This window comes from Perna viridis, chromosome 2, assembly GCF_037379345.1.
Source record: "Perna viridis isolate PV_CMFRI_1.1 ecotype Kerala chromosome 2, ASM3737934v1, whole genome shotgun sequence".
NCBI lineage: Eukaryota > Metazoa > Mollusca > Bivalvia > Mytilida > Mytilidae > Perna > Perna viridis.
Window position 1 is genome coordinate 14,091,355 of NC_142446.1, and position 25,279 is coordinate 14,116,633.

The 25,279-nt window shown below is 32.2% G+C and overlaps 1 protein-coding gene across 4 annotated transcripts in view; it reads left to right on the top strand.

Annotated features, from left to right (window-relative positions):
- The window catches only part of LOC148623737 (uncharacterized), an 83,737-nt gene extending 58,880 nt beyond the window's left edge, over positions 1-24,857 (top strand). For 2 of the 4 annotated variants that reach the window (XM_088565800.1, XM_088565804.1), the window contains 12 exons: positions 69-220; positions 1,591-1,627; positions 2,526-2,582; positions 3,340-3,402; positions 3,955-4,020; positions 6,290-6,341; positions 6,688-6,819; positions 10,641-12,105; positions 13,432-13,465; positions 13,988-14,038; positions 17,969-18,071; positions 18,595-24,857. In XM_088565800.1, coding sequence (XP_088421926.1) covers positions 69-220; positions 1,591-1,627; positions 2,526-2,582; positions 3,340-3,402; positions 3,955-4,020; positions 6,290-6,341; positions 6,688-6,819; positions 10,641-12,105; positions 13,432-13,465; positions 13,988-14,038; positions 17,969-18,052 — 2,193 coding nt within the window. In that variant the 3' untranslated portion in view covers positions 18,053-18,071; positions 18,595-24,857. The remainder of the gene's footprint in view (positions 1-68; positions 221-1,590; positions 1,628-2,525; positions 2,583-3,339; positions 3,403-3,954; positions 4,021-6,289; positions 6,342-6,687; positions 6,820-10,640; positions 12,106-13,431; positions 13,466-13,987; positions 14,039-17,968; positions 18,072-18,594) is intronic. The other 2 variants (XM_088565803.1, XM_088565802.1) reach the window with 2 other exon arrangements.
- The last annotated feature ends 422 nt before the right edge of the window (positions 24,858-25,279 follow it).

Genomic DNA, 25,279 nt, shown 5'->3' on the forward strand with positions numbered 1-25,279 from the left:
TGTTTGTCATCATGTGTATTTATTATCGATAGCCATTGTAATTTTCTGATATTTTTTATTTTTTGTAGGAAAAGTTTTTACAAGACACCTTTGAAAATCTTGCTTTTTCACCTATTCCTAAGGACAGATTTGAAAAAGGTTTAGATGACCTTGAGAAGCAAAATGGAGGACAAGACTTAAGAATGAGTTTGTCTGCAAGATTTCAGTCCAAAAATCCAAGGTAGTTGATTGCATAAAAAGTTAGCAAAACAGAAATTCAAGTGAAAGCGCTGTTCCCCTTCTCCATCAGGAGTATTGCTGGACATAATACTTCTGTAATACATGTTCATAAAGAATTGCAGACTTCGGCTTTTACCTTGAATATACAGACATTTTTTTTTTAGCAGAATTCCACTTTCTCAAATCTGGAATTTACCGTTACAATTTCTTTTTTTTTTTTTTATTGTATATTTACTTCCAACTTTGCCAATTTCTAACTTGTTTACTGACCTTGTAAAATCATCCCTGAATGTAGGTTCCCCCCACATTAACATAATGGAAGGAACCTAATAGAAGATTGTGCCCTAGCCTTTGATTTTGTTCAAATTCAGATGGATTGTTTGACACCTTATTGTTTCAGATTTTATTGGTCCACCAACACATTCCAGGCCTACAGGTGTTATGTCATTTTGGTGTGCATGATGGAACATGAATACTTCATGGATGCAAATTCTCATGATCCTACCCCTAAGTGGCCAGGGCTTAATATTAACCTTTGTAATTTATTTTTTTTTTTTCATTCCTGTCTTCCTTATGTTTTTGCAGTCAGATAATGGTATGATGTTCTCATCGTTGTTGCGCATCCGTAGACATTTTTAGGACCCAATAATTATTTAAGTCTAAGGATCTCATAGTAATGGGATCCCAAGGTGTCATTTCACAAAAGGAAAGCTGGAATTGCTTTTTGGGGTTTTCACTTGAACCATTTAGGAGTTATGGTTCTGATAGGAGCCAGAAACAAGCATTTTTATGATGGTCTGACAATAATTTTACTTGGGTATTGTGCTATAACATTAAAGAAAGGCTGGGATAGATTTTCTAATCTGTAACTTTCAGCCTTTAGGAATTATATACCAAAAAGACCAGAACAAGCATTTTCATTATGTCCTGACAATAGATCTCTTTGAAATGGTTTCTCAAGGTGCCATAAAACCAAAGGAAGGCTATGATTGATTTTTATTTTGTTGTGACTTGAACTATTCATGAATAGGGGCCAGAAAGGAACCACTTTGATGTTGATCAGATTTTTAATTATTTCAAATATTCAATTGCTATCAAAATACAATTGAATATGCATAGTTGATTGATATAATGGCAAATGTTTATTCATGGGGTATTGGATATCAGCTGTGTTGTATCAACTTTAAATGGTGTGTCCATGCTTGTCCAACTGTTCAGGGTGCGACCTTTGTGGTCTTTTCAAGCAGTACCCTGTGAAGCATTTTATTCTTCTATAATGCCTGTACCAAATCAGCATTTTGACAATTCTCCTTTAGTTATATGTGTTTGTATGGTAAACCATCCTTTGAATATGCCATTGGCTTCTTTCAGAAGTATTGCTGTACAGAAAACTGATAACTGGTATGATGTAAGTAGCTTTGTTCAGACAACAGTGGTGTAAACATACCATACCTTCATGTTAGAATCAATAAACTAAAGAAATCCTTAGAATTGAGTTTCCTGTTTTATACAGGTTCAGTATAGTACAACTATCTTGACTTTGATATATACATATTGTTGGTTGTGTGAGCTGACCAAATGGTGTAAACCGTCTCAGTTGTTGCTTCGGACCAATAATGTTGTTATATTTCATCATGATTAGCTGTAATGAGTCATTGAAATTTTGATAAGTTTTATAAAAGAAAAAATCAGTTTGATCAGCCATTTTCTCAAGAGTTTTATTCTTGAGTCCGAGTTGTTTTCTTATCAATCATTGTGTTTTTATTGACTGAAAAAAAAAAAAAAAAAAAAAAAAAAAATGAACAAATACTTTCAGTTCATTCATTTAAAAGTTGGAAGCAATAATGACTAGCAGATAGGTTTGCAGAATTGAAGTTTAAGTAATATTAAGACTTTTAGTCAAATCGCTAATAATTAAGAATTGCATTGGTAATGGAATCATGGGCTATATGAACAATGGCATGTTAAGGTTTGATTTCACCAAATAGGAATAATGATAGCTAACACATTTTGCCATGTAGAAATTATCAAATTAAATTTAACTTTATTAGATGTTTTAATTTTATTGAACAACAAAGTTTAATTTTATTATCATGAAAGGTTATTTGTTCAGTGAAAGACTCACTGCTTATCTCTCAAATTTTGTTGTACAGGTTCAGTTTATGTTGCCTCATGATTACGATAGGACATAAACTGAAACAAGACTGCTATTGAAGTAATTGTTGTCAACTTATTTCAAGTTATTGTCATATATTATTACATGAAATTAATACCAATTCTGAAATGGTGCAACTTGGTACTTTCAGCACATGCTTTCTGAACTGAAAGCATTTAAGGAAACCTTCAAAATAAAGAAACCCAAGGTAGTGTAATGTGGTTTTGTATTCATGTCCTTTTAAACGTGCACTTATTTTGATGGCCACCACCCTTTATGTTTGTAGTATATACATTCTTGTAGATCATCTCTTCAGTTTAGCTATTGCCATTGTTGGTTTACAAGATTTTTTTTGGTGTTGGGTGTATATGTCTTTTTTTTTCTTCCTTTTTTGATTAGCTCGCCTGAACCAAACTTTAGTCAAAAATGGTGAACATCGTAAAATAAAAAACAAACTTTCAGTTGTTGAAAGGCAATTAAAAATCACAATTTTTGTTTTTTGTTTTTGTTTTTGTTGTTGATAAAACTAGAAAATCAAAAATAGATAGAAACCTTTAGATCTTGAAATGATCCTTATAATAGGGCTTTCAAAAATCTCCTTTGGATCAAAGTTGTAGGATGACTCCTTATTAGATAGATTCGTGCCTTTTTTTTCTTTTTCAATCAGCCCAACACAAGATTTAACTGGTAAAAAAACACTTCTATCAGGAGTTACTACCCTTAAAAGTTAAAAAATAGCCAGTTTTGCAGTTTGGGGCTTAAATTTCAAGTACCATAACAGATATGGAAAAGATCCATTGCTTAACTTCTCTGTAATTTTTTGAAAGAAATTAATACAGAATACACAGCATTCCAACAATCATTCCTATGTCATATATGTGTTAGTGTTAATGTGTATGTGTATTTTATGTGTAATGAAAAATGGGTTTTACTTAATGATTTATAGATTTCTATTTTGATTTTAGTCCTTCCAAAGAAGAAAATCTGATATGGCCAAGGCTGTGGATGAGACAAGGAAAAAAATTGAAGTACATCTTATTCTATTTGTAACTTAAACTATCTGAAACAATGAAAGGGTCACAGATTGCTTAATTTTCGCACATACAAAATAAAATCAGCTCTATAATTTGTTTAGTCGACACGAAAGATAAAATTAAAATATAAGGCATTGTTAAAACATGATATGACTTATATTTATACTCCCGTTCTGAGGAGAGGAGGCATACTGTTATACGTCTGTCAGTTATTCTGTAATGCATTTATGTTTTTTGTGCTCCTGTGACATCTACTTTTTTTTTGCCAAACCAAAAAAAAGCCTGAATTTTCCTTGTATCATGATGGAAAAGGCGGGTATCACCAGTGAGTCATCACTCTTAGATTTCTTTTTTAAACGTTGAATGTTTTGAGTACTAGCTGAAACTTCCATTAAATAGAATACATAGTTTACGTTGTACTGTCAACACAATCGATAGTCTGACAGTCTGTATATAGAGAACTGATTTGAATAGATAAAGGTAGAAAATAATTATTGCAAAAGATGGGTGGTATAGAGATATGTCTGATTATTTATGCTCTTGTAGATGGCTTGGAATGATGATAGTCCAGACTCAGAACATGTGGACAGTGATTTGCCATCCCCCGGCCAGGTATTTTTCCATTACACATTTCTTCAATAAAAGAGGGTATTCTGTTTTACTTATAGGGTTACAGTCTTTTTTAAACATTCCCAAAAAATGTAGTTGACATGTAATGGTAAGGCTTTGTTGCCGCCTGTGTCTTTATTGTTGTTGTCCATGGACACAGAACTTGAATATAGCTTGGTGGATCATGATAAAATTTAACAAGGTTCCAAACCATAAGGCGAATGTTAGTATTGATGTTTGATGTTATGACGCAGGCACAGGTATTAAAGGGGTTTCCAAAATAAGCTATTTCTTCAACTTATTTCTTATATGTAACTGAATTTTTGAAGTGCTGTATCAAGTTCGAATGTTTTGTCCATATCTGTTCTAACTGTGCAGGGTTTGAACTCTACAATTGGATGAAGCTGTACCCTGCAAAGTATTTTATCATAAATTTGAATTTTTGATCACTTTTTTTTCTGCAAGTTTTCATACACAGTTGTTTGATATAATGGCAAATTTGTTTGTTTGTTTGTTTGTTGGGGTTTAACATCCGAGCAGCAATATTTCAGCTATATTCAGACAATGAACATGAAATGGATGATAAAATGAACATGAAATGATAAAAAAAAGGATGGGTCACAAGTACAACAGGGTCGACAAATTTTGATTGCCACTAAAAAAAGGGGGGATGGGTAAGGTCGGGCAATTTAGCCTCCTGTGGCGGAGCGCAAAGGTTCCTACTCCTATCGAATACCACAGCAGAGTTCTTTAACGTGCAAGGAACGTGGCATCTATCCCAACACGGTGCACCACTATGGTTTGCGGTCAGGTTTTCCATATTATAATGGCGAATTTGTACTGATGGGACATCAACTGTATGTTACATACTTGTACATTAAGGTTTTACCTTAATTTGATCCTCCATAATTTAATTAGTAATTAAGCTTATGTATTATTTAAAATTGTTTAATCAGGCGATGCGAAACAACCAACTTTGGGGGCAGTTGACGCTTGAACAAATGAACAAGATTAAACTGTCCCAAAGTTGGTTATGCAAGCATGACCTGGTCAAAAATTGAAAACGATCCTTATAATTTAATTTCTAATCCATTTAACTCAAAATTCAGATTTTTACCTTCATCAAAGCGTTGTCTAATTATTTGAATTGTGAACTGTGGACCAATTGATGTTAATGAATTTAGTTTATGGAAAATAACCTACCTTGCCCAGAAGAGAAAAAAAAATCAAACTAAATTATTTTTTAAAAGTATAAAATTATACTTGACATCATCTCATACTTGTTATGGATTTAACCTTTTTTTGCTTGAGGTAAAGTTGTCTTTCTTTATATTTGTTATGTGTTTCTCTCTTTACAAAAGCCAAACATCAGTACTTAGGGTTTTTATGCTTAACTAAAAAGAATTTTTATATTTCCTTATGAAAAATCACATTGTAATTTTGCCATTTTTGTCTCTAACCCCCAATTCTTGACAAATATTTGATTTTTCTAATTTTATATTGGCAGAAATGTAATTCTCACAAATTTAAAAATTAACATTCAAAAGAATATTATCCATGAAAGTTGGTGGTAGTATGGTCATATAATCAACTGAAAATGGTTTCAAATCACAACCAATTTGGCATTGCTAAGATTGGGATGTTGGATTCAGATGTCATCAGATTTTAACAATTCACATTTTTAGGGAGATGTCATTTTATGATGTGATTCACCAGGTTGTTCTAGATAATTTAAACATTGGTAGCTGTTAATAAACTTAAAGTTCTGGTTTTATTTCAAGTTTGAATGCTTCAGATGATTATTTAATGCTAAGTATACTCAGATAAAAATAGAATTGACTTAATTTGTCATTCTTCAACGATGTATGAAAGGGTTGATATGTTGACACTATGTCACAAACCATTTTACATTTGTGAAAATTAGCATATTTTTTGTATATGACCTCAGAAAATGTCCCTAGCCATTTGTTGTCCAGAAAATAACTTCAGAATAAATGTATAGATCTCTATGGCACTGTACCACAAGGTGTTGTATCCCTAAAAGAAGACAGGTATTGGTTTTGAAGGTTATGACTTAAACCATTTAGGAATTAATGGCCAAAAGGAGGCCACTTTGATTCTGGCCAAAATCTTATCCTGTGTCAAACATTAAATCACAATACAATTTTAGAGTCTGAATGGTGTGTCCATACTTGCCCCAACTTTTCAGGGTTGAACTCCTACAGTAGTTTTAAGCTGCTCCTTGTGAAGTTATTAATTACTTTTTTTCCAGGATACACCAGTGACTCAGACTTTTCCAAATAAAGATGATGATCAATTTAAACGTAAGTCTAGTTAGTTAATGTCTTACTGCTTCTCATTGATTCACATTTTGAACTGATTTCATGTAACATTTTCTAGTCTCAATACACTTCATCTTCAACGGTAATTTAGAAATTTTGAATGTTTCTATATTGCATTTAACAGTTGCTGTAGTTACTAAGAATTTTTTGGCCCATTAATATTCATGAAGGAAAAGTCTTTTATTACTATTGTATCCTTTAATTTGGGGCATGGTGTAGACCAACTGGCATGGGAAACTTAAATCATATAATGCATTTTGATTTGCTCCAATATCATATATATATATATATACATGCTAGTTCTATGATATTTACATTGCATTTAAAGGCCCAAGAACTCCAAATACATTACGAATGAGCTGGTCAAACTTTGATTTGCCTAAGCAGCCAATAATAGAAGAGAAATCACCTCTGTATAAAAGTAGATCCACGCCTAGCACGCCTATAAGAAAAAGCATTGGTAAAACTAATTTGCCACCTTGTTCTGGCTATCACAGACTTCAGTGGCGTAGTCAGATTCCAACACCTGCTTCTTATAGTAGATCTAAAAAGGGTAAAGTTGCCACTGCATGTCATCAAGGAATTGTTTGTGGAGAGTTTAGCTAGAAAGTTGGCATCTTGACAAGGCATCAGCTGTTGGCAACCTTACCTTATACTATTATGTTTGTAACACTTCATACCAATGTTTGATTTAACACTTTTTTATTATATGTAGTATTGCTTTGTGTGTTTTTTTAACACATGTTTTATAGACATCTTGTGTTACTTACATATTAGACTAGTTGTAGAATCATTGTTGGATTTATAGCTTCACCATTAACTCTTGTGTAATTACTGGTATTTTTTTAGTGGTAAACATCTTTTTTTACCTTTGAAAAAATATACAGTTGTTAACAGTCATTGAATTTAGGTTGCAAGAAGGTTTACCTGAAGGTAAACTTAACTCCTTTGAACTCAGATACATCAAAAACCAGGGATTTCTCAAATAGATTTTAAAGTACCAAATTTTATATGACCCCAAAAACATTGCAGTCCCATAATTGGGATGCTGTCTTCATTGTCATCCGTGAACATTTCATGTCTGGACAATAATTTGAGTATAAGTGAAATGATCTGTATGAAATTATACCAAAACAGGAAGCCTGGGGTTGATTTTGAGAGTTGTGACTAAAATGGTGAAGGAATTAGGGGCCAAAAAACAAGCATTTTCCTGATATTGGAACGATAACTTCAACTATAAATGAGTGAACCCTTTGAAATGGTAGTACAAGGTGCAATAGCACAAAAGAATTGATGGGATCAATTTTTTGTGTTGTGACTTGAACTAAAATGAGGGGTCAAAAAGTGGCAAAAAAAAATTTTTTTTCATCTGATGTACAGATAATAACGTGAGTGAAAGTGAATAGATCTCTGATATTGTACCAAAGGTGCCATACCCCCAAAGGGAGACTGGGATTGATTTTTGGGGTTGTACTTATTGAGGGATAAGAGGTCAAAAAAGAGCCACTGTAATTTTGTTCAAATTCTTTTTCTGACAAAAATTTAATTGCAATCAAAATTCTGAGGTGTATCGAGCTTGGAATTGCCCCAACTGTTCAGGGTTCAACTTCTGCAGTTGTATCAAGTTGATGAAGCATAAATCTATATATTCAATGCTGAATAACCTTTGATTAGTATGAACATGTTTTATTGTTCTTTAGATAACAATTAGATTTGGCACAATTTTTTTTAACTTGGTGAAATCCTCTCCATTTTACACATTAAATGCACATTGAACATAGTGCATGTATATAGTAACAAATGTTAATTTCCATACCTATAATTTCCCAAGTAAGATTGTGTGAAACACATTGGATACCAGCCATGGATACTAGCCACCTCTTGAATGGGGAAGTTGATATGAATTTAATAGTTGTTTATTGAACATTTTTCAGTTCAATTTAAAAATAATTTGTTATTCATAATTAAATTTTGACAAGAAGTGATCAAAACCTACAGTGATGAGGACTAGGTGGGCATTTATCAATTAAATGTAAATAACTATATTTTTAGGAAACATTAATGACGTAAAGTAAACTGTCTTCTACCTTATGTACACATTTAATTTTTCAAAGATGAATTTATGTTCATCAATACCATAATTGTTGGAGACCAAAAAGCAACATCTTAAGAGTTATTGAAATTGAAAAAAATTCTTTGTAGTCTAAATCTGTTTCAGCCTCAGAAAGCTCAGAATTTTTAGGGTCACAACCATATGCTTATGTAACATTTATAAATATGCCTTTCGTAAATCGTAATTTGATGTGCCACATATATTTAATAATCTTGCATGCATGATATTATGAGATCTTACACCATGATGAAGGTTTTTAGATAGGTGTCCAGGAATATCTTGAAATGATTTTGTTTAACATATGTAATAAAGGACTTTGGTGTATGCCAATATCTGACACACCAATGTCTCAAACTCTACAACCCATTGGTAATAACATAGATAATAAAGGACTTTGATGTATGCCAATATCTGACACACCAATGTCTCGACCTTTACAGCCCATTGAAACCATGTTTATTAACACTTTAAATTTAATTTTAAAAATTTGAGAATGTTTTGAAGTGTGCAGAGTGAAAAAGACCGAATGAAATTAAATGCAAAAAAGACAATTTTGAAGATATCAAATTAGTTAATTTAGTGTCTATAAATTCAAACAAAACATAACCTCTGAATAACTAAATTATTTGAGCAGTCCCAAGGACTTTGAGCTACTGATGTTTTATGCAATTACTGTAGTTCATCATGCACTACTTTCGAAGCCTTTCAATCAGTGATTTACTGTACTTACTGCTTTCGGGGAGGGGCCTGGGGTCCTTGCTGTTTGGAAAAAAAATGTATGTGAAAATTGTGATTTTGGGGAAAAAAATATATATACATGAGGGCAGGAGTTATTTTTGCAGTATTCTGAAAATAATTTCTAATTAAATTCCTTGATAAGGACAATTGCAGTAGTGTAGACATCTTATAATATCCAATTTAATTATGTACAAGTTTTTAGATGATGTATCAAGGCTAAATTGGGACTTCACTGCTGAAATTTGGAAATTTAGAGGATATTTCTCTTTGGGAATAAGGCCCAAAATCAGCCCCAAAGTAAGGGTTGGAAAATTACTTTCAGTGAAAACCTAGATTATTTCTAGAGTGCAGTTTTTGGTAAGTGGTCTCTATCTATGGGAGCATAAACAAACCACATTAACAAACTATGAAAAAGAAGTAGACTAAACCTTGAAAGACAGACAAGCATCTTTCCAATATTGTGATGCTGTCCCACCACTAATCTGTTAGGATACATTTAATGTCATTTCTGTTAAATATTCACAATTTGAATACCATTTTTATACCAATTTTGGGTTTTGGGTTTTGAAAATTGTACAGAAATCAATTTGGGATCAAGCTTGCATCTCCATTACCAGTTACAAGAAAGAGTAATAGGTTTTATGGAAAATAGTGGATGCATTTTTTCTCAGTTTGATTTTAGTTTGGTTTTGCTTTATTGTTAGCACCTTTGATTTGAAATTTATAATAAAATGAATTAATTGAATTGAAATTGCTTTTATAAATGTTAATTTATGATTGTATGTGTTGTCCCTTCTTTTTCATCTGATTCTCCATTGCTGCATGTTAGTCCTTTCAGTTAGAGTCAGTCAATGATCTTAAAATTAGTTTCCCTTTTATTATTATTGTAAGTGTCAAACTGTAAAAAAATTTCAGGAAGTTGAATTAATTTATGAATTATGTAGACCAGAGATTTATAAATTCTGTTTACAAATATAATTATTTTACACTGTATGGCTCCTTATGCTTTACTTTACAATAGCGGTGATGGTATTTATTATAGAAGTGTATTTAACATTGATTAAAAAAAAAGTTCAGTTTAACAGATTTTTTAAGGTTTGTTGTAAAATGACAGTATTGTGCTACTTATTATGGGATATTTTCAGTTCAGTTTTATTTACTAGCCAGGTAAATTTTAAAAGAACCTTAAAAGGTGATCACTGCAGATTTTTCACAAAAGTAGTTTCCTAATTTTTTCAAACTGTAAGTGGTTTAAACAAGAGGTCATCAGATCAGTTAGAATTCCATACAAATTTTGAATGTTCATGTTATGGTTTTAAACTTCATAAGAGAACAATTGATTTGATTTTATTAACAATTGGTGAAAGGGAGTTTTAGCATGTAGTAATTTTTCCATGAATATTCAGTAACTGATACGCTACATTTTTTAGCATCTCCAGCCTGGGATAGAGATTCTGAAACCAGTAGTGAAACTTCAAGCTCGGGAAGAAGTTCCAAATCAGAAAAGAGATCAACAAGGCCTTCAACACTGAGAATTGGAAGGTCTGAAAGTACAAAAAACTTAAATGAAACACCGAAACGTGAACTTAGATCTCAGTCTCAAAGTTCAACTCAGCGTTACATGAAAAGGACAGAGAGCTCTAAAGCTAAAATATCAAAAACTCCATCTACATCGAATATAAATTTATCTAGTGCCAAAAGTTCAGAGTTGTCAAATAGCAGTGACATTGCAAAACCAAAAGGATCAAGTTCAAAACGGAAAACTGATTTTTCAAAAAAGAAATCCTTCTACTCCTCTTCTCCAAATTTATTGGATATAGATTATGAAGGTGGTCAGACCAATCTCTTGTCTTCCACAAAACTCAACTTATCTAATAGTACTCCTGATTTGTTAGAAATCAACACTGAACCTAAACGATACTCAACTGGCACTCCAAAGAGACCTCCTCGATCCTCATCATCATCACGTGGTGAGGGTCGTTCACTAAGAAGTGGGAGGTTGTCTCTTCCTTCAAACCCACCTATAGATTCCTCAAAATCAAAGTCAGTGAAAAGTGATAAAGAGTTAATGCCACCGCCATCAGGTCTACCTAAATCAAAACAGGAACTTAATAAGAAAAATAAACAAGATGTGTTTTTAAAACGTGCTACTCAGGCAAAGAGACAAACTTCTAATGACTTGACTTTGGATCAAGCAAAAAGCATACTTCTAGGTAAATCGGGAATTTTAGAAAATAAAAAATCCCAGGACCAGTCAATTTCCAATTCCTCATTAACAGAACATTCCACTTCACCTACATACCTCTCTAATAAGGATGAATTAAGTGACCCTAAAATTCAAGGTATAGCCACAGAAATAGAAAATACTGTGTCAGAATTACGTCGAAAAAGTATCATTGATATAGCTTTTAAGAATTTGACTGAACTAGATGCTAGTCCTTTAGATCTTCCAGAGCGAGATATTTCTACGAAAACTGTGAAATTGAATCCCTGTACTGCTTCAGTGCAACAGAATATAATTTCTGCTGAGGTGAATACACCACTGACTTTATCTAAAGACTCCAGTGAAGAAGAAACAATAACTGTTGGAGTTAGGGAGCGAAAAGCAATGCTGAATGCTCATTCCTCTCCTCGATCCAGTGACTCATCACCAAGATGTTCTAGTCCTAGAGTTACAAGTTCAACTCAGATCAATCTCATTTCTACAACTCCTGCAAAAGAAAATAATCCTTCATCAAGACCTATTCAATTTACTAACATAAGTCCACCAAATTCATCAGGAATAGGATCTAGTTTAGACTCAGATGCTGCTACTAAAATGTTCTCATCAAGTGATGGATTGGGTGAAGATACTACTGTATCTGATAGTTTGGATTCTACTGTTACTTTATCAGAGTGAGTTTAATATGTAAGGCACTGATAAAAAGTTATCAACCATTATAACTATTACCGTTATGTAGAAGTGAAAGATTCCACAAGCAGTTGTTAGGATAAAATATGAAAAAAAAAAAAATAAAAATAAAAGCTGAAAACATCATTACGTATGATTCATTTTACATTCAAGATGTAAATGTGTACTAATAGCAAAATAGTCACTTATTTATTTTTAAATATTTTTGTGATGGGGTAGGTGACTTCAATTCATAAAAAAAAATGAGGATTCAGTATAGATATGTTTTTAATTGAAAAATAATATATTTCAACTACTGTTCTAATTGCTACACATTAAAATCAAGTCAGTATGGCACAATCTTTGATGAAGCATTAGTCTGTTTAAAGTTTTTTTTTTATGCAACTGCTTTACATCTCCATAATTCATACTGTCAACATAAAATAAAAAAAAAAACTATTTCAGCTTTCTTTTTTCTTATGAAAAAAAAAAACACTTTGTCCTGAAATATAAGTGGCTTTTCATTTGTGCTTTTAATAGGTTTTTGGCACTATCAATTCTACTTTACAATTCAATTGGCCTTAAGGCCTTGGGAGCTATTACCATCATTGTTGTCATTAATAACCTTCAAACATCTTTTCCATTGAAACTACCAGACAGATTTTAACCAAACTTTGTTTGAATGTTTCTTATGGTATACTTAACAATCCATGCATGGGGATTTTTGATCTTGGCCACTATTACTAAAAGAACTACAGGGGTTAAATTGCAGAATTTTGCAAATAACTCAAAAACTGTTTGATTTGGCTAAAATCTGGTAAGGAGTGAAATTGCACAACATAAAGAAATCAACCTAAGCCAGAATTTTCGGAAAGATCTGTTAATGGATGAATTAGTTACAGGTCCTAAAGATTGAATTTGTGGAAATAACTCGATTACCGATGCTCATTTACTTATGTTACTTTGTACAAAATATTTTGGTCATTTTATGTTCTTTGTTGAATATGTCTGTTTTCTCTGTCTGTTCTTTGTCGCTGGATTACATTCTTTTGATTTCCACTAGAATCTTGTTAACCTTGATTACTTGTTTATAATATGGAAATCAGGTGGATAATTAAGATGGTCTGTATTGATCAAATGATTCTTGTGACAATAGTATAGTAGGGTCAACAGTCCAGCTTTCAAAAGCTAAAAGACTATTTTGGACCAGGTGAGCAATTCAGGCTCTTTAGAGCCTCAAGTTTGAATGATACTTTTTCAGAGTATATTCATATGTTAAATTGTGACACTATTTAAGAATGATTGTAATATTTTTTATAATTATTCCACAGGAAATCTATGGACCTGATTGAGGTCATCAAAAAGGTGAGTTTATATTTATGTAATATAGCTTGGTTATTTTGTTACTCACCTCAACCTGAGAAAGGGACCTAGTAATGAGGAACCACTGTTTGGATTTCATTAAAATTTGTTGTATTTTATGGAAAGAATAAGTATTTTGTCCAAATTTCTGAGACCACTGATGAGATTTAGTTCAAAAGTGGTATATTTGTTAAACATAATAGTTATTTATAGGAGTAATATGATTTTAATGTATTTATGCATATTATACATGGATTTCTTATACTGTAATTCGTTGGAAGGCTAATGGATCTGGTCTTCTTTCATGTCTATATTGACTGAAACCTATTTTACTTCAAAATGCTTGTACCAAAACAGGATTATGATAATTGTCCCTAATTGTTTCAAGGGGCAAATGTACATATGTAAGTGTTTATATAGTTATCATGTTATATAATAGGACTTGTCCAAGCAGTAGGGGATTGTATATATGCCCATTTCTATACCAGTAATTGTATATTGTTTCTTCATTGTAACCCTTTTCAGATTCAGACTTTGGAAAAGAAAGTGAAAATGTTGGAGGACGAAGGAGAAAGGGTTTGTGTTTATGAAATATTGTGATGATACTACGGTAGTTTTAAGATGATATGACACAAAAATTCATCTTTTTACTCATATTTAAATGCATAAAACCCTTATTTGCTTACAAGTATGTTAAACGTTCTTCTAACAGGTAAAGGCTGAATGAATTTATAATGATTTGCTTGTGTGTTTATGGCAATCTAATTCATATATGGAAGTTCTAAGTCATTGGGTCTTTACCTCTGTTTTGATTCATTGTACCAGATACATGTGCCTGAAAATTATTAATACATATGTATAGCAATCTTATTCAAATAAAATCTATTGATTGTTCCATTCTACTTTCTGTTCTGATAACCTTTCTGATCATCCAATCAGGTTTAAGATTTTAATATTTGAAAGAATCATTCAAAAAGAAAACCTCTAAGTTTCTGAAAAGGTAATCAGAACAGAAAATAGAATGGAGTTATGTTAGATCCTAATGGAACAATTGACTGATCTAATTTTAGTTTGTGTAATTTACTGTAGTACATATAGCTGCAATAATTCTGTCAAGATAGATACAGCATTAAGTTAATTCTCGTTTTTTATCAGCTGCTCATTGTATGATCCCAAAAACTTTGGGGACATAATCATAATAGTATCATGTTGTTATTTTTGGCATTGCTAACTCTCGTTTTCCTGTATTTCTGATAACTCGATTTCTTATTTTAAAACATTGTTCCTAGGGACATTGTGGAGGACCCTATATTGTTTTGGAGATTTTCATCCCGTCCCCTTTGAATATAAGAAGCTGAAAGGGGGAAAAAGGTGTTATTGTTAGAATTGATAGACATAGTTTATTCTTAATTTGTTTTTGATGATTTTCTTGTCAGTGTGTTCCTTCAGAAATTTTGTTTTGAGATTATTTGTCCCCCTGTCGCTTTGCAGAAGGGGACATATAAATATTGGTGTGTGTCCACACACTCACATTTTTGGACGCAAATCCTCTTTAACCACTTGACAAATTTTCTTAAAACTTTGTTTGATAGTTACTCACCATTTGTAGTTGGTCATATTGTGCCACCATTTTGATTCAACAAATTTTACAGGAGTTATGTGACTTGGTTGATTTTGTACCTGCTACATTTTAGGAAGACTTTGTGGATGCAATTCCTATGAAACTGCTGAATGGATTTTGTTCAAATCTTGTAGAATTGGTAGTCACCATATGTAGTTGATCATATTTTGCCACCATTTTGATTCAACAAATTTGACAGGAGTAATGGAACTTTGTTGAGTTGGTTCATTCTACACTGAAGGAACACTTTATGGATGCAACTCTTAGAAACTGCTCAGTGGATTTTGTTTAATTTTTGTAGGATTGTTATAACCGTATGTAGTTGATCTTATTGTACCACCATTTTGATTCAACAAATTTGACAGAAGTTATGGGACTGTTGAATGTATACATATTATACTATAAGAACATTTTGTGGCAACTCCCAAAGCCATTCAACAGATTCTGTTCAAATTTTTAGGACTAAGTCACCATATGTAGTTAATTATATTGCCCGCCATTTTGATTTGTCAAATAAGACAGAAGTTATGGGACTTTGTTGAATTTATACATTTAACAGTTTACTAGTCACTATAGGAACACTTTGTGGCCGCAACTCCCCAAAAACTACTCGACAGATTCTGTTCTGATTTTGTAGGATTGATACTCACCATATTGCCCCACAATTTTGTTCCAACAAATTTTGAATTTTACAGGAGTTATGGAGCTTTTGCACTTCAACTCTTTTTTTTTTTTGGCAGCAGGGGACATATAGCTATGCATAGGAATCTTGTTTACAGAGTAAATATATCTTTTTCAGACTGTTTCAGATTTATAAGGATATGAGACATTAAGCCACTCCCCATGCAACTATTGCATGCACATTTTCAAACTGTTGAACAGCTGTATACCTCTCAAATACTGACACTTTGTATATCTGACGTACTTTGCATCTTGGAAATATTTATAAATGGGCCTGATAGGGTTAATTATAAGGTAGCACAGGCTGTTATCTTTGTAAGATTAGGCAATCGAAAACATGCTTTTTTTACTCAATTTTTCAAATTTTAAGTTTATAATCACATACCTGCCAACTTATGCAATTTTGACCACTTTTTCCACTAACACAAATTTTAAGGTCAAATTTGACCCGAATCCTGATTTTCTAAAATGATCTAGTAAACCCCAATTTCAAATTTCAAAAATTGATCAGAAGAGTCGCAAAGCTGACAAAATTGCTCTCTAAACAGGTAAGGGAAAGTTTTATGACAAGTAAATAATTGTCCAGAAGCAATCAGCTGATCAGGATTATCAGATGATGATTGACAAGTAGAAAATAGATCAAATTGCACCTCATGGTATGCAGAAATGTAAATAAACATTTGCCCTTGTTATTTTTGTTATATTAGTCGTCGTAGTTCACTCTACACGTTGACATACTTCCAAACAGAGTCGGGAAACACTCTCAGACCCATGTTGGTTCTGGGAGTAGGCCAGAGCGCCATACAGTATCCCAGCCACTAGTAGGAAATACTCTGAGTTCTTTGGTGAGGTATCCTGAAGGCTGGGCTCCGCTACCTTCTACTAACCAGCATCTACTAACAGAATCCCCATCGGGTAGTCGTGGGAGATCCATCAGGATAGTCAAGACTGTAAAAACCCGATCATCATCAGTTGTAATTGTCCTGAATGCACATTATAGTGAGATGCATGTATGAGACAAATGCTGTAAATGTATTAATTTTCGCTATTTTCACGATTGCCTCAAGATCGCAAAAATTAGTACCCATGACATTATATTCAAATTACTAAGTCTTTTGACCGTTATATCATGGTTTCCACAATTTTTAATAGAAACTTTGTTTTGTTTAAGGGTCATATCATTCAATGCAATCAAGTATGAATTTACACTAAGTCTATTATAAAAAATGTATACGGTATAAGCATGTGGGTTATAATTTCTAAATTAATGATCTTATTTACATAATGATTTGTATCAATGGCTATAGAGTACCTGTCACATTCACATTAACAGAATGTAAGTGTCTATCACACACTACAGGTAATAACCGATAAAAGGTTACCGATACATACACAAGCTGATAACTGTAAACATACTATTAAAGTGTCCCTACAATAAGCTACGGCTGGGCAATTAAGGAGTTCTTCTAAGTTTTAAATAAGAATACACTGTTAGATTAAAATGCCCAGAAGTAAACAATACATGTGGACTTGTCTATTTTTTTATGTCATATTAATGGCCGCTATTAATTTATTTTAATTTATTGAAATATTTACAGTAAAGTAACTGATCAAAATTGGAATCACACATTGCCGAGACTTTTGAAAAAATTTGTTTTTTCTTTTTAACCTTGAAAACCGCGAAAAATTAATATGTTTACAGTAACTGTTCCACATGGAACTTAACTCTTAAAAGAGTCATATACTAAGTTTGGAAGGTGTTCAAAATATAGTGATGTATATAGATATGTTTATGTTTCTCAATTGTTTTTTTGAGAGTATCTATACATTAATACAGTAAAACCCATATTTTTTCTGCATGTGTTGCGAAATTGTCGCCTAAAACAAATCAAAGTGATTATCAAAAGTTGGCAGATATGTCATCAAAGGAAACTCACAAGATTGCAGTTCTTTTTCACTCTGAAACTGCTGAATACATATATGTATATAAGATTCCCTTTTCCTGTGTTCAACTCATGATGTCGCATGAATTCTTTTAATTATTGTATTCATTTAGATCTTTAAAAATTGTTTTGATGAAATAGAAACTACCCAGGAATGACTGAACTTTAAGATCATAAGAAAACTGCTTTTGCCATTTGCTTTCATACTTTCACGACTTCATTGTTGGAATCAAATAAATTATGTTAGCCTTTCTTTTTCAGAAAAATGTTAGAATTGAACAGCTAGAGAGTCAGGTTAAGCAGCTGATTTCTAAAGGTAGTCCTGGCAATCCTGTAACTCTTTGACATTTCAACTAAAATCAGTGTAAGTAGCAAAAAATATGATGTGGATTAATTTTATAGAGGTATCCAACAAAATCTGAAATGAATTAAATTTATAAAGATAATGGACCTTCTCAGTAAATCTTTCAAATTAATCTGAAATGAATTGATAAAATAGAGGTATCACAACTTCAAAAAAAATAGAGGTGCATTTTGAGAAACCAAGATCGGTATTAAGAATTATACACTTCTTGAGAGTGCAAAACTTAGGAATCCCAGACACCCAATCATAAGATTAAGTGAACATCTCAAATTAAAGTTATTTTTTTAAATACTCCATACAACAAATTTGTGCAGTAATTTTTCTGACTGATATGTAATCACTATTTTTGTCTCCTGGGTACATTCAACATTTTTTGCATTTGTTGGGAATTATTAAAGCTTGAATGGGTTTTATTTCAAACAAAGCTGTTGCAGGGGAACCACTTTTTCTGACCACTTTCTGCAGCTAAGTATCCAGCTTTGAGTATGTGAGCATGCTTACTATAATTCTTTCATTTTTACAGTTTCAGATAGACACTGACTAAAGTTGATTGATGAACAGTTCAAAAGAGAAAACATCTAGTTGTGACAGACTTAAAGTGTCTATTCCATGCATGCAGATTTTTCTTTTAATTCACTATCTAAATGTTGACATTTATGTTGTTATGTCAGGAAGTTTGATTTTGTTACAGGGACATAACATTGTTTGTCTGTCTGTCTTTCTGTCCTATCATGTAACTTTTAGATTTTGGTGTCATATGCTGTTGTGTATGAAGCAAGATAAATGTTGCCTAATGCTCATACACCATTCACTGGAATTTGATGAAAATTTAAAGAAATTTTGAACATCATGCCTAGATGTGCATGAAACAAAGTGCTTGTAAAGGGACATAATCTAAATTAAGTTTTTTTTTTAATTTTTATATGGGGGAATATCACTCATGGATTTCTGTCACAGTTCTAGTTTTAATTTTTTTTTGCTAAAGTTTAGCCTTTTCTGCCATCATGATGTGTCTGTCATCATTTAACTTTTTTCAAACATCTACTCCTCTGAAACTACTGTACAGATTTTAACCAAACTTTGCATGAATGTTCCAAAGGGTATTTTTTATAATCTATGTGTGGAAATTTTTAAAAATATCTTCTCTAAAACTACCCAATGGATTGAAACAAAACTTTGCATGAATGTTATGTAGAACATGTTTAACAAACTGTGCTTGGGGATTTTTGATCTTGCAAAAAACATGTTCACTGTAACTAAAAATAGACAATAGGGGTCAAATTGCGGAATTATGCAAATAACTTCAAATCAGATGGGTTTAACTAAAATCTTGCAGGAGTATAATTGTTCAGCAGTATGGGATTGACCTATGCTGAAATTTTCAGAAAGATCCATTTATGAATAAATGAGTTATGGGTCCTGAAATGGATTTTTTTTTTTAAATCTTCTCTGAGACAACTTGTACAATGGATTGTAACCAAACATGGCATAAATGTTTGCTAGGATATCCTTAACAATTTTTCATCTGTCGAAAACATGGCCACCACTGCCAACGGGTTTCACCAAATTTTCTAGGGGGAAGTACTGATCCGCATGGTAAGGCCAACCTATGCTGAAATTTTCATAAAGATCTGTTGCTCATGTTGGAGTTATTGCCCTTGAAAAGTCAAAAAATGACTATGAGAGATTTGTTTTATAACATGAAAACCAGGTGGATGACGAAAATGCTTTGTACTGATTCAATGATTCTTGTGACAGTAGTTGGGTAAGGTCAAGAGGCCAGCTTTAGAAAGCTATAGACTATTTTTGATCAGGTGAGCAGTTTAGGCTCTCTAGTTTCTTTTCTATTTAGGGTCTTAGATTGGTGAATGTGAAGGTTCATTGAAAATTTAAATTCAATGGCCTATTTTCTTTGTATCTTAATTTACTATTACTATATTTCTTTGGGTTTTTGTTTTTGTTCTTTTTTTGTTGTTGCTGTTTCAAAGCTTGTGCCATTTTTTGTATTTTGATGTGAGGGAATATCACTTATTGAGTTCCCTCACAGTTCTAGTTTCAATTATTTTTTGTTAAAGTTTAGCTTTTTTCTTTTCTATTTAGGGTCTTAAATAGGTGTGAAGGGCAATGAAAATTTATATTCAATGGCCTTAACTTACTAGTACTATTTCTTTGTATTTTCGTTGTTTCCAAAGCAATCTGCTTGTGCCAAATATTTTCCTATGTCATTAAATATTTACATTCCAACAAAGGCTCATTTATTGATCAGATTAGAAAATACCTAATAAAATAATATTCTCTTTTAGCACTAGATTGATACCACGGGCTCAAATTAGTGGTGCTGCTAAGGTAGGGAACCATTGATGTCTGACTTTGGACTTCTACAATTTCATTTACCTGGGTTCATGACCTTCAACCCTTTTAATTGACACTTGGTTGTGATTTTCCTGAAGTGTATTATATATTTGAAAGGAAAAGTCGAGGACTTACAACTGTCAGAAGTCAAAAGTAAATTTGAACCCCATGGTATCATGGTCCTGATATTTACTGTATGTAATGTCCATTAATTATATGTCATGAAACCTCTGTATAATGTTCACTCCAATAAGAATCAGATTGTATATTATATGTACTTGTTAATGAGGCATGAGTATTTATTTATTCTGTTTTAATTTGAAATTGGGACTAATCTTTCCAACAGCTCTTCAGTACTATTTTTAAAGGAGTAACAGTCACTGCAGCATTTTTGTTGTAAAAAATTAATGATCTGGCCTGAACTTCAGAAGTATAACTCTTATTAGATGTCAATGGTTGAAGGAACTTCCACACAGATGATCTTATATTTTGTGATGATAAATGAGTCTTTAATTTTTGGCAACTACAATGTTATTGATTATTAATCAGTGTATTGCAATACATGATTTACATGAGGATTATTTTGTACATGTATCATATTTTGTATGAATTTTATATATTGTTGTACAATTGTAAATTAATGTTGAAGAATCAAGCCTAAATGATAAAATTTTTTTGTAATCTTGCCAGATCTTAAATTTCTTCATCAATTGAATATTAAGGGAATTCTTTTCAGTCAAATTTGGTCTTATTGTTTTTTGAAGTCTTGTCAATCTAAATTTTAACCTCATTAAATATGTGTTTTAAGTACTTTATTATTAACAGGTTAACTGAAAACTCATTAAATTTTGAAGAGTGTTTTCGAATGTTAAGCATGTGTTAGTATTAATCTTGACTTCACTTGAATCATTTTTTAGCAATACACATTAATTTTTTACCCTTTGTTAAACATATTTAATTGGTGTGGTCTTTCCAGATCATGTTGTGTAGCACACATCTGTTTAAAGTTGAAAACCTGCTCCTTTTTGTTGATTTATCAATCTTTTCTACATGATAATACAGTGAAATTTCTCCAAACCGGCCACCACTGGGACAAGAGGAAATGGCCTGTTTATAGGGGTGGTTGGTTTTGTGAAAAATAGCAATACATTCTAAGAGTTGTTTCCATTTATGTGTTCTATAACCCTACACCTTGTCAGTTTGTTGGTCAGGACATGTTTAATGTCAGTTCAAAACTTAAGGCCTTCTATTACCTTTCAAAGCTTGCATCATTTGTAAATGATTTAATTTTAGAAATGGTATTGCCGACATAATAATGTTCTCGGTTTTGAAAGGATATGTATTAAAGATCAAAGGACTATTGATGGTAATTATTTGAATTGTTTTCCTAAATTACCTATCAACTAAGTCTAATAATTTCACCCCGTTATTGTTTTGGCTTGGGTGCTGGTCATTGACAGTTTAAAGATTGTACTATTAAATGACCCTAATTGCCTGACCTGTGTACACACCAATTAACACCCAACCAGTGACAAAATCTGATGTGTGGATTAAATTTATTGTTTAAACTACTGCCCCCTTCAATTATCATCTGTCCACTGATGAAATGCAAACTGGTCAGTGAATGAATTATTAATTACAGAATATTACGTTATCATTTACAGTTTTGATGACACATTTATTACAGGTGAACAATAACCGAGCAGCCAGAATTGAAAGGTTGTTTTTACTTGAAATATGTAACTAAAACTGTTAAAAACCGGCCGATGTACGGTTTTAGGGGTGACCAGTCTATTGAAGACAAAACACACACATTTTAAGGTACATCGGCTGGGATTTTTGAAAACGGCTGGTATGAAGGGCTGACCAGTTTTCTGAGGATCTGGTTAGGAAAAATTTCACTGTATTTGGATAATTCTTGAAGTGGCGATAAAAAAAATGACCATTTGTATAATATTTAGACTCATTAGTTTGGTTATTGCTGAAATAATTCTTTTCTTCTTAGGCTTGAAGTTTTGACAATCTATATACTTCGACTATTATTTGGGCTAATCATGGCAATAAATATTGTACTATGCTAGGATAAGGATATGTTGTCACCATTATTCAGCTTGGTGATCTTTTTTCCCCATTATCACAATTATATATTCTCAACTCATCCTAAAGCCTTGGATCGAATTTTATTTATTTTAGCAGGAGTGTTTCATGTGTGATGAACCTGTACACCTGCACTTCATAATTAATCTTGTTGAAACTATAAAGGAATTTGTGTTAGGTTTATATTGCCATTCTGTACCTACTGCAGACCATTAATGAAAATGCAGATTTGGCCATTGACTGTAATGGAGGATACCCATTTTAATTTGAAAATTGGCAAACCTTGGGTGAGTCAAGTATACATCCTTAAAAAGGAGGGTACAGACTTGGCCAAAATTGTGATGAGTGTTAAAAGAAATGTGGTGGGGGATTATTGATTGTTTTTGGATATATTTTGGATTATATATCATCTAGACAGATGAGTTTGGATCATTTCAATGAATAATTCTTATGTGCCAAAGAATGTATTTGTATATACCATCTGTGTGTAATTGTCATTATTGAATATCAGTATCACCTGAATGAACCACTTCATACATATTTCTTATCATCAATTTACAATATCAGACATGTTCTCATTGTGTATAAAAGTAGATTCACACTTACCATTGTGCATTCTAGTAATAAAGGCTATTAAGATGTACAAGGTTCCTGGTACATGTATTCTTTCAAATTCTTTTCAGGAAATTATACAGGTATTCGAAACAACATATCATGCTTTTTCAGGAAGGAAAACTTTGTTTATATTACACATACCGTATATATTTTGCTCTTTTTTTAAGGAATTTTTCAATTAATATATGAATCATATTTTTATTATGTAGTATTAAATATTCAGTGTAGACAAATTTCACAAAGTAGTAAATGTGTAGGTAAAATAAAAGAATTGTAACTAGTGTGGAGAGTCACTCAACTGTATAATAATATCGCTTATATATTGGTGAATATTTTCCTGAGCAGATATTGTACTATATAAGCTTGCTAGTGCAAAAAGGATTGTGGAATTAGGGGCAAAAAAAGCATTTTGTAGAATTTAACTATAGTAAAAGCAAATGGATGCTATGAATATTGTTCCACAATACTTTATACCACCAAGGTCATACTGGGATTGATTTTAGGGATTTAGATTTAGACACTTTAGGAGTGAGGGGCAAATAGGGCCAGAAAAAAGCATTTTCCTGAAGTACAGACAATAAGTTTACTATAAATAAATGGATCTCTTTGAAATTATACACCAAAGGTTAGGATTTATTTTAGGGGTTATAACCTGACCAATATTAGGAATGAGGGGTTAAAAAGGGGGTTAGAATGAGCTTTTTAATGATACCTATATGATAAGTTGAGGGATTGGATCTCTTTGAAATTGTACCACCATGGAGGAAGGTTGGGATTGACTGGAACCATTGAGGCTATTTATCCTAGTCAGATTATCCTGTGTCATGTCTAAAGGCAACTAAACTTCAAAGCTGTATCGAACTTGAATTATATGTCCACACTTGCCCCAATTGTTCAGGGTTCAACCTCTGTGTAATATAAATTTTGCTTCAGATTTTTTTTTTCTGTTAGCTTAAATTAACTGTTTTCCAACATTAATCTGATATACATAATATCTGTCTGGTAGTGTCACAATCATATGACCAATTCAAGGTGGTTCTATTGGTGTACAGATAGGAGAAGTAGTAGATAATCATTTGCCATTAATTGCAGCTTTCTATTTATTAAAAAGTATTTCTTAGTACATGTTATTTATGTAATTTATTGAATATCATCTTAACAACTTTACATCAAGTTCTGCATGTACTAAAATTTGGTTGTTTTTTTTTGAGTTCTCATGAGGTTGTTTTTGACATTTATACATATCAACAACTCTGACATTCAGAGTGGTTTTTTTATGTAGTTAATTATAGGCTTTTATATGGCCAGTTTATTTTTATTCAGAGGGCAAACTATTTTGTTATGGATGGCATGTCTGTAAATATTCTATTATATATCACCATAAATCTGGAACAAATGACTTGATTCTTACAGTAATTTAGGCATAAGGTTGTCATGGTGAACAGTACTCAGTCTGAATGGTTATCTTGGTGACCAGTACTCACTCTGAATGACACATGTCCGAAGCCCATTGAATAAGGTCAAGGCTCATCATGTAAAATTGCATGTAATTATGTGATAAAAATTGTTGCCATGCCAAATAAAAGTTTTATATACTACAGTTTGTCAGATTGTTATGGTGATACTCCAAGTGCTATGCAGAATATATTGATATATTATCTATGCATTATTTTGAATATTGCTCATGTACTCATCAATGGAATAAACTGTTATCAAACTTGACATGTAGTGTTCATTAATGATAACTGTGTCTGAAGAAATATCCAACAATTACCCAGATGCATTTTAAAAGGTGTCTTCATCTGAGAACATTCATTCCATAGAATGAGCTCTAGTAGTTTTAGTATGCTAGAAACAAAGGAAATACTGTGGGTGAACTCACAATGGATTATCTCCAACCAATTGATCTGACATGTTCATTAATTCACATTTTTCACATACACCTAAACTCCCTATAAAATTTCATTAAAATCCATTGGACAGTTTAGGAAGAGTCTCTTTAAAATGATGAGTAGGCACTACTGACACTAAATAGTTTGCATAATACAAAAAAGTGGTTTGATGTACCAATTGAGTTATTTTTTTTTATTTAACTATTGGTGGTGGAAGCATAGCTGGAATTTTTTGTCCTTTAGTAGAAAATA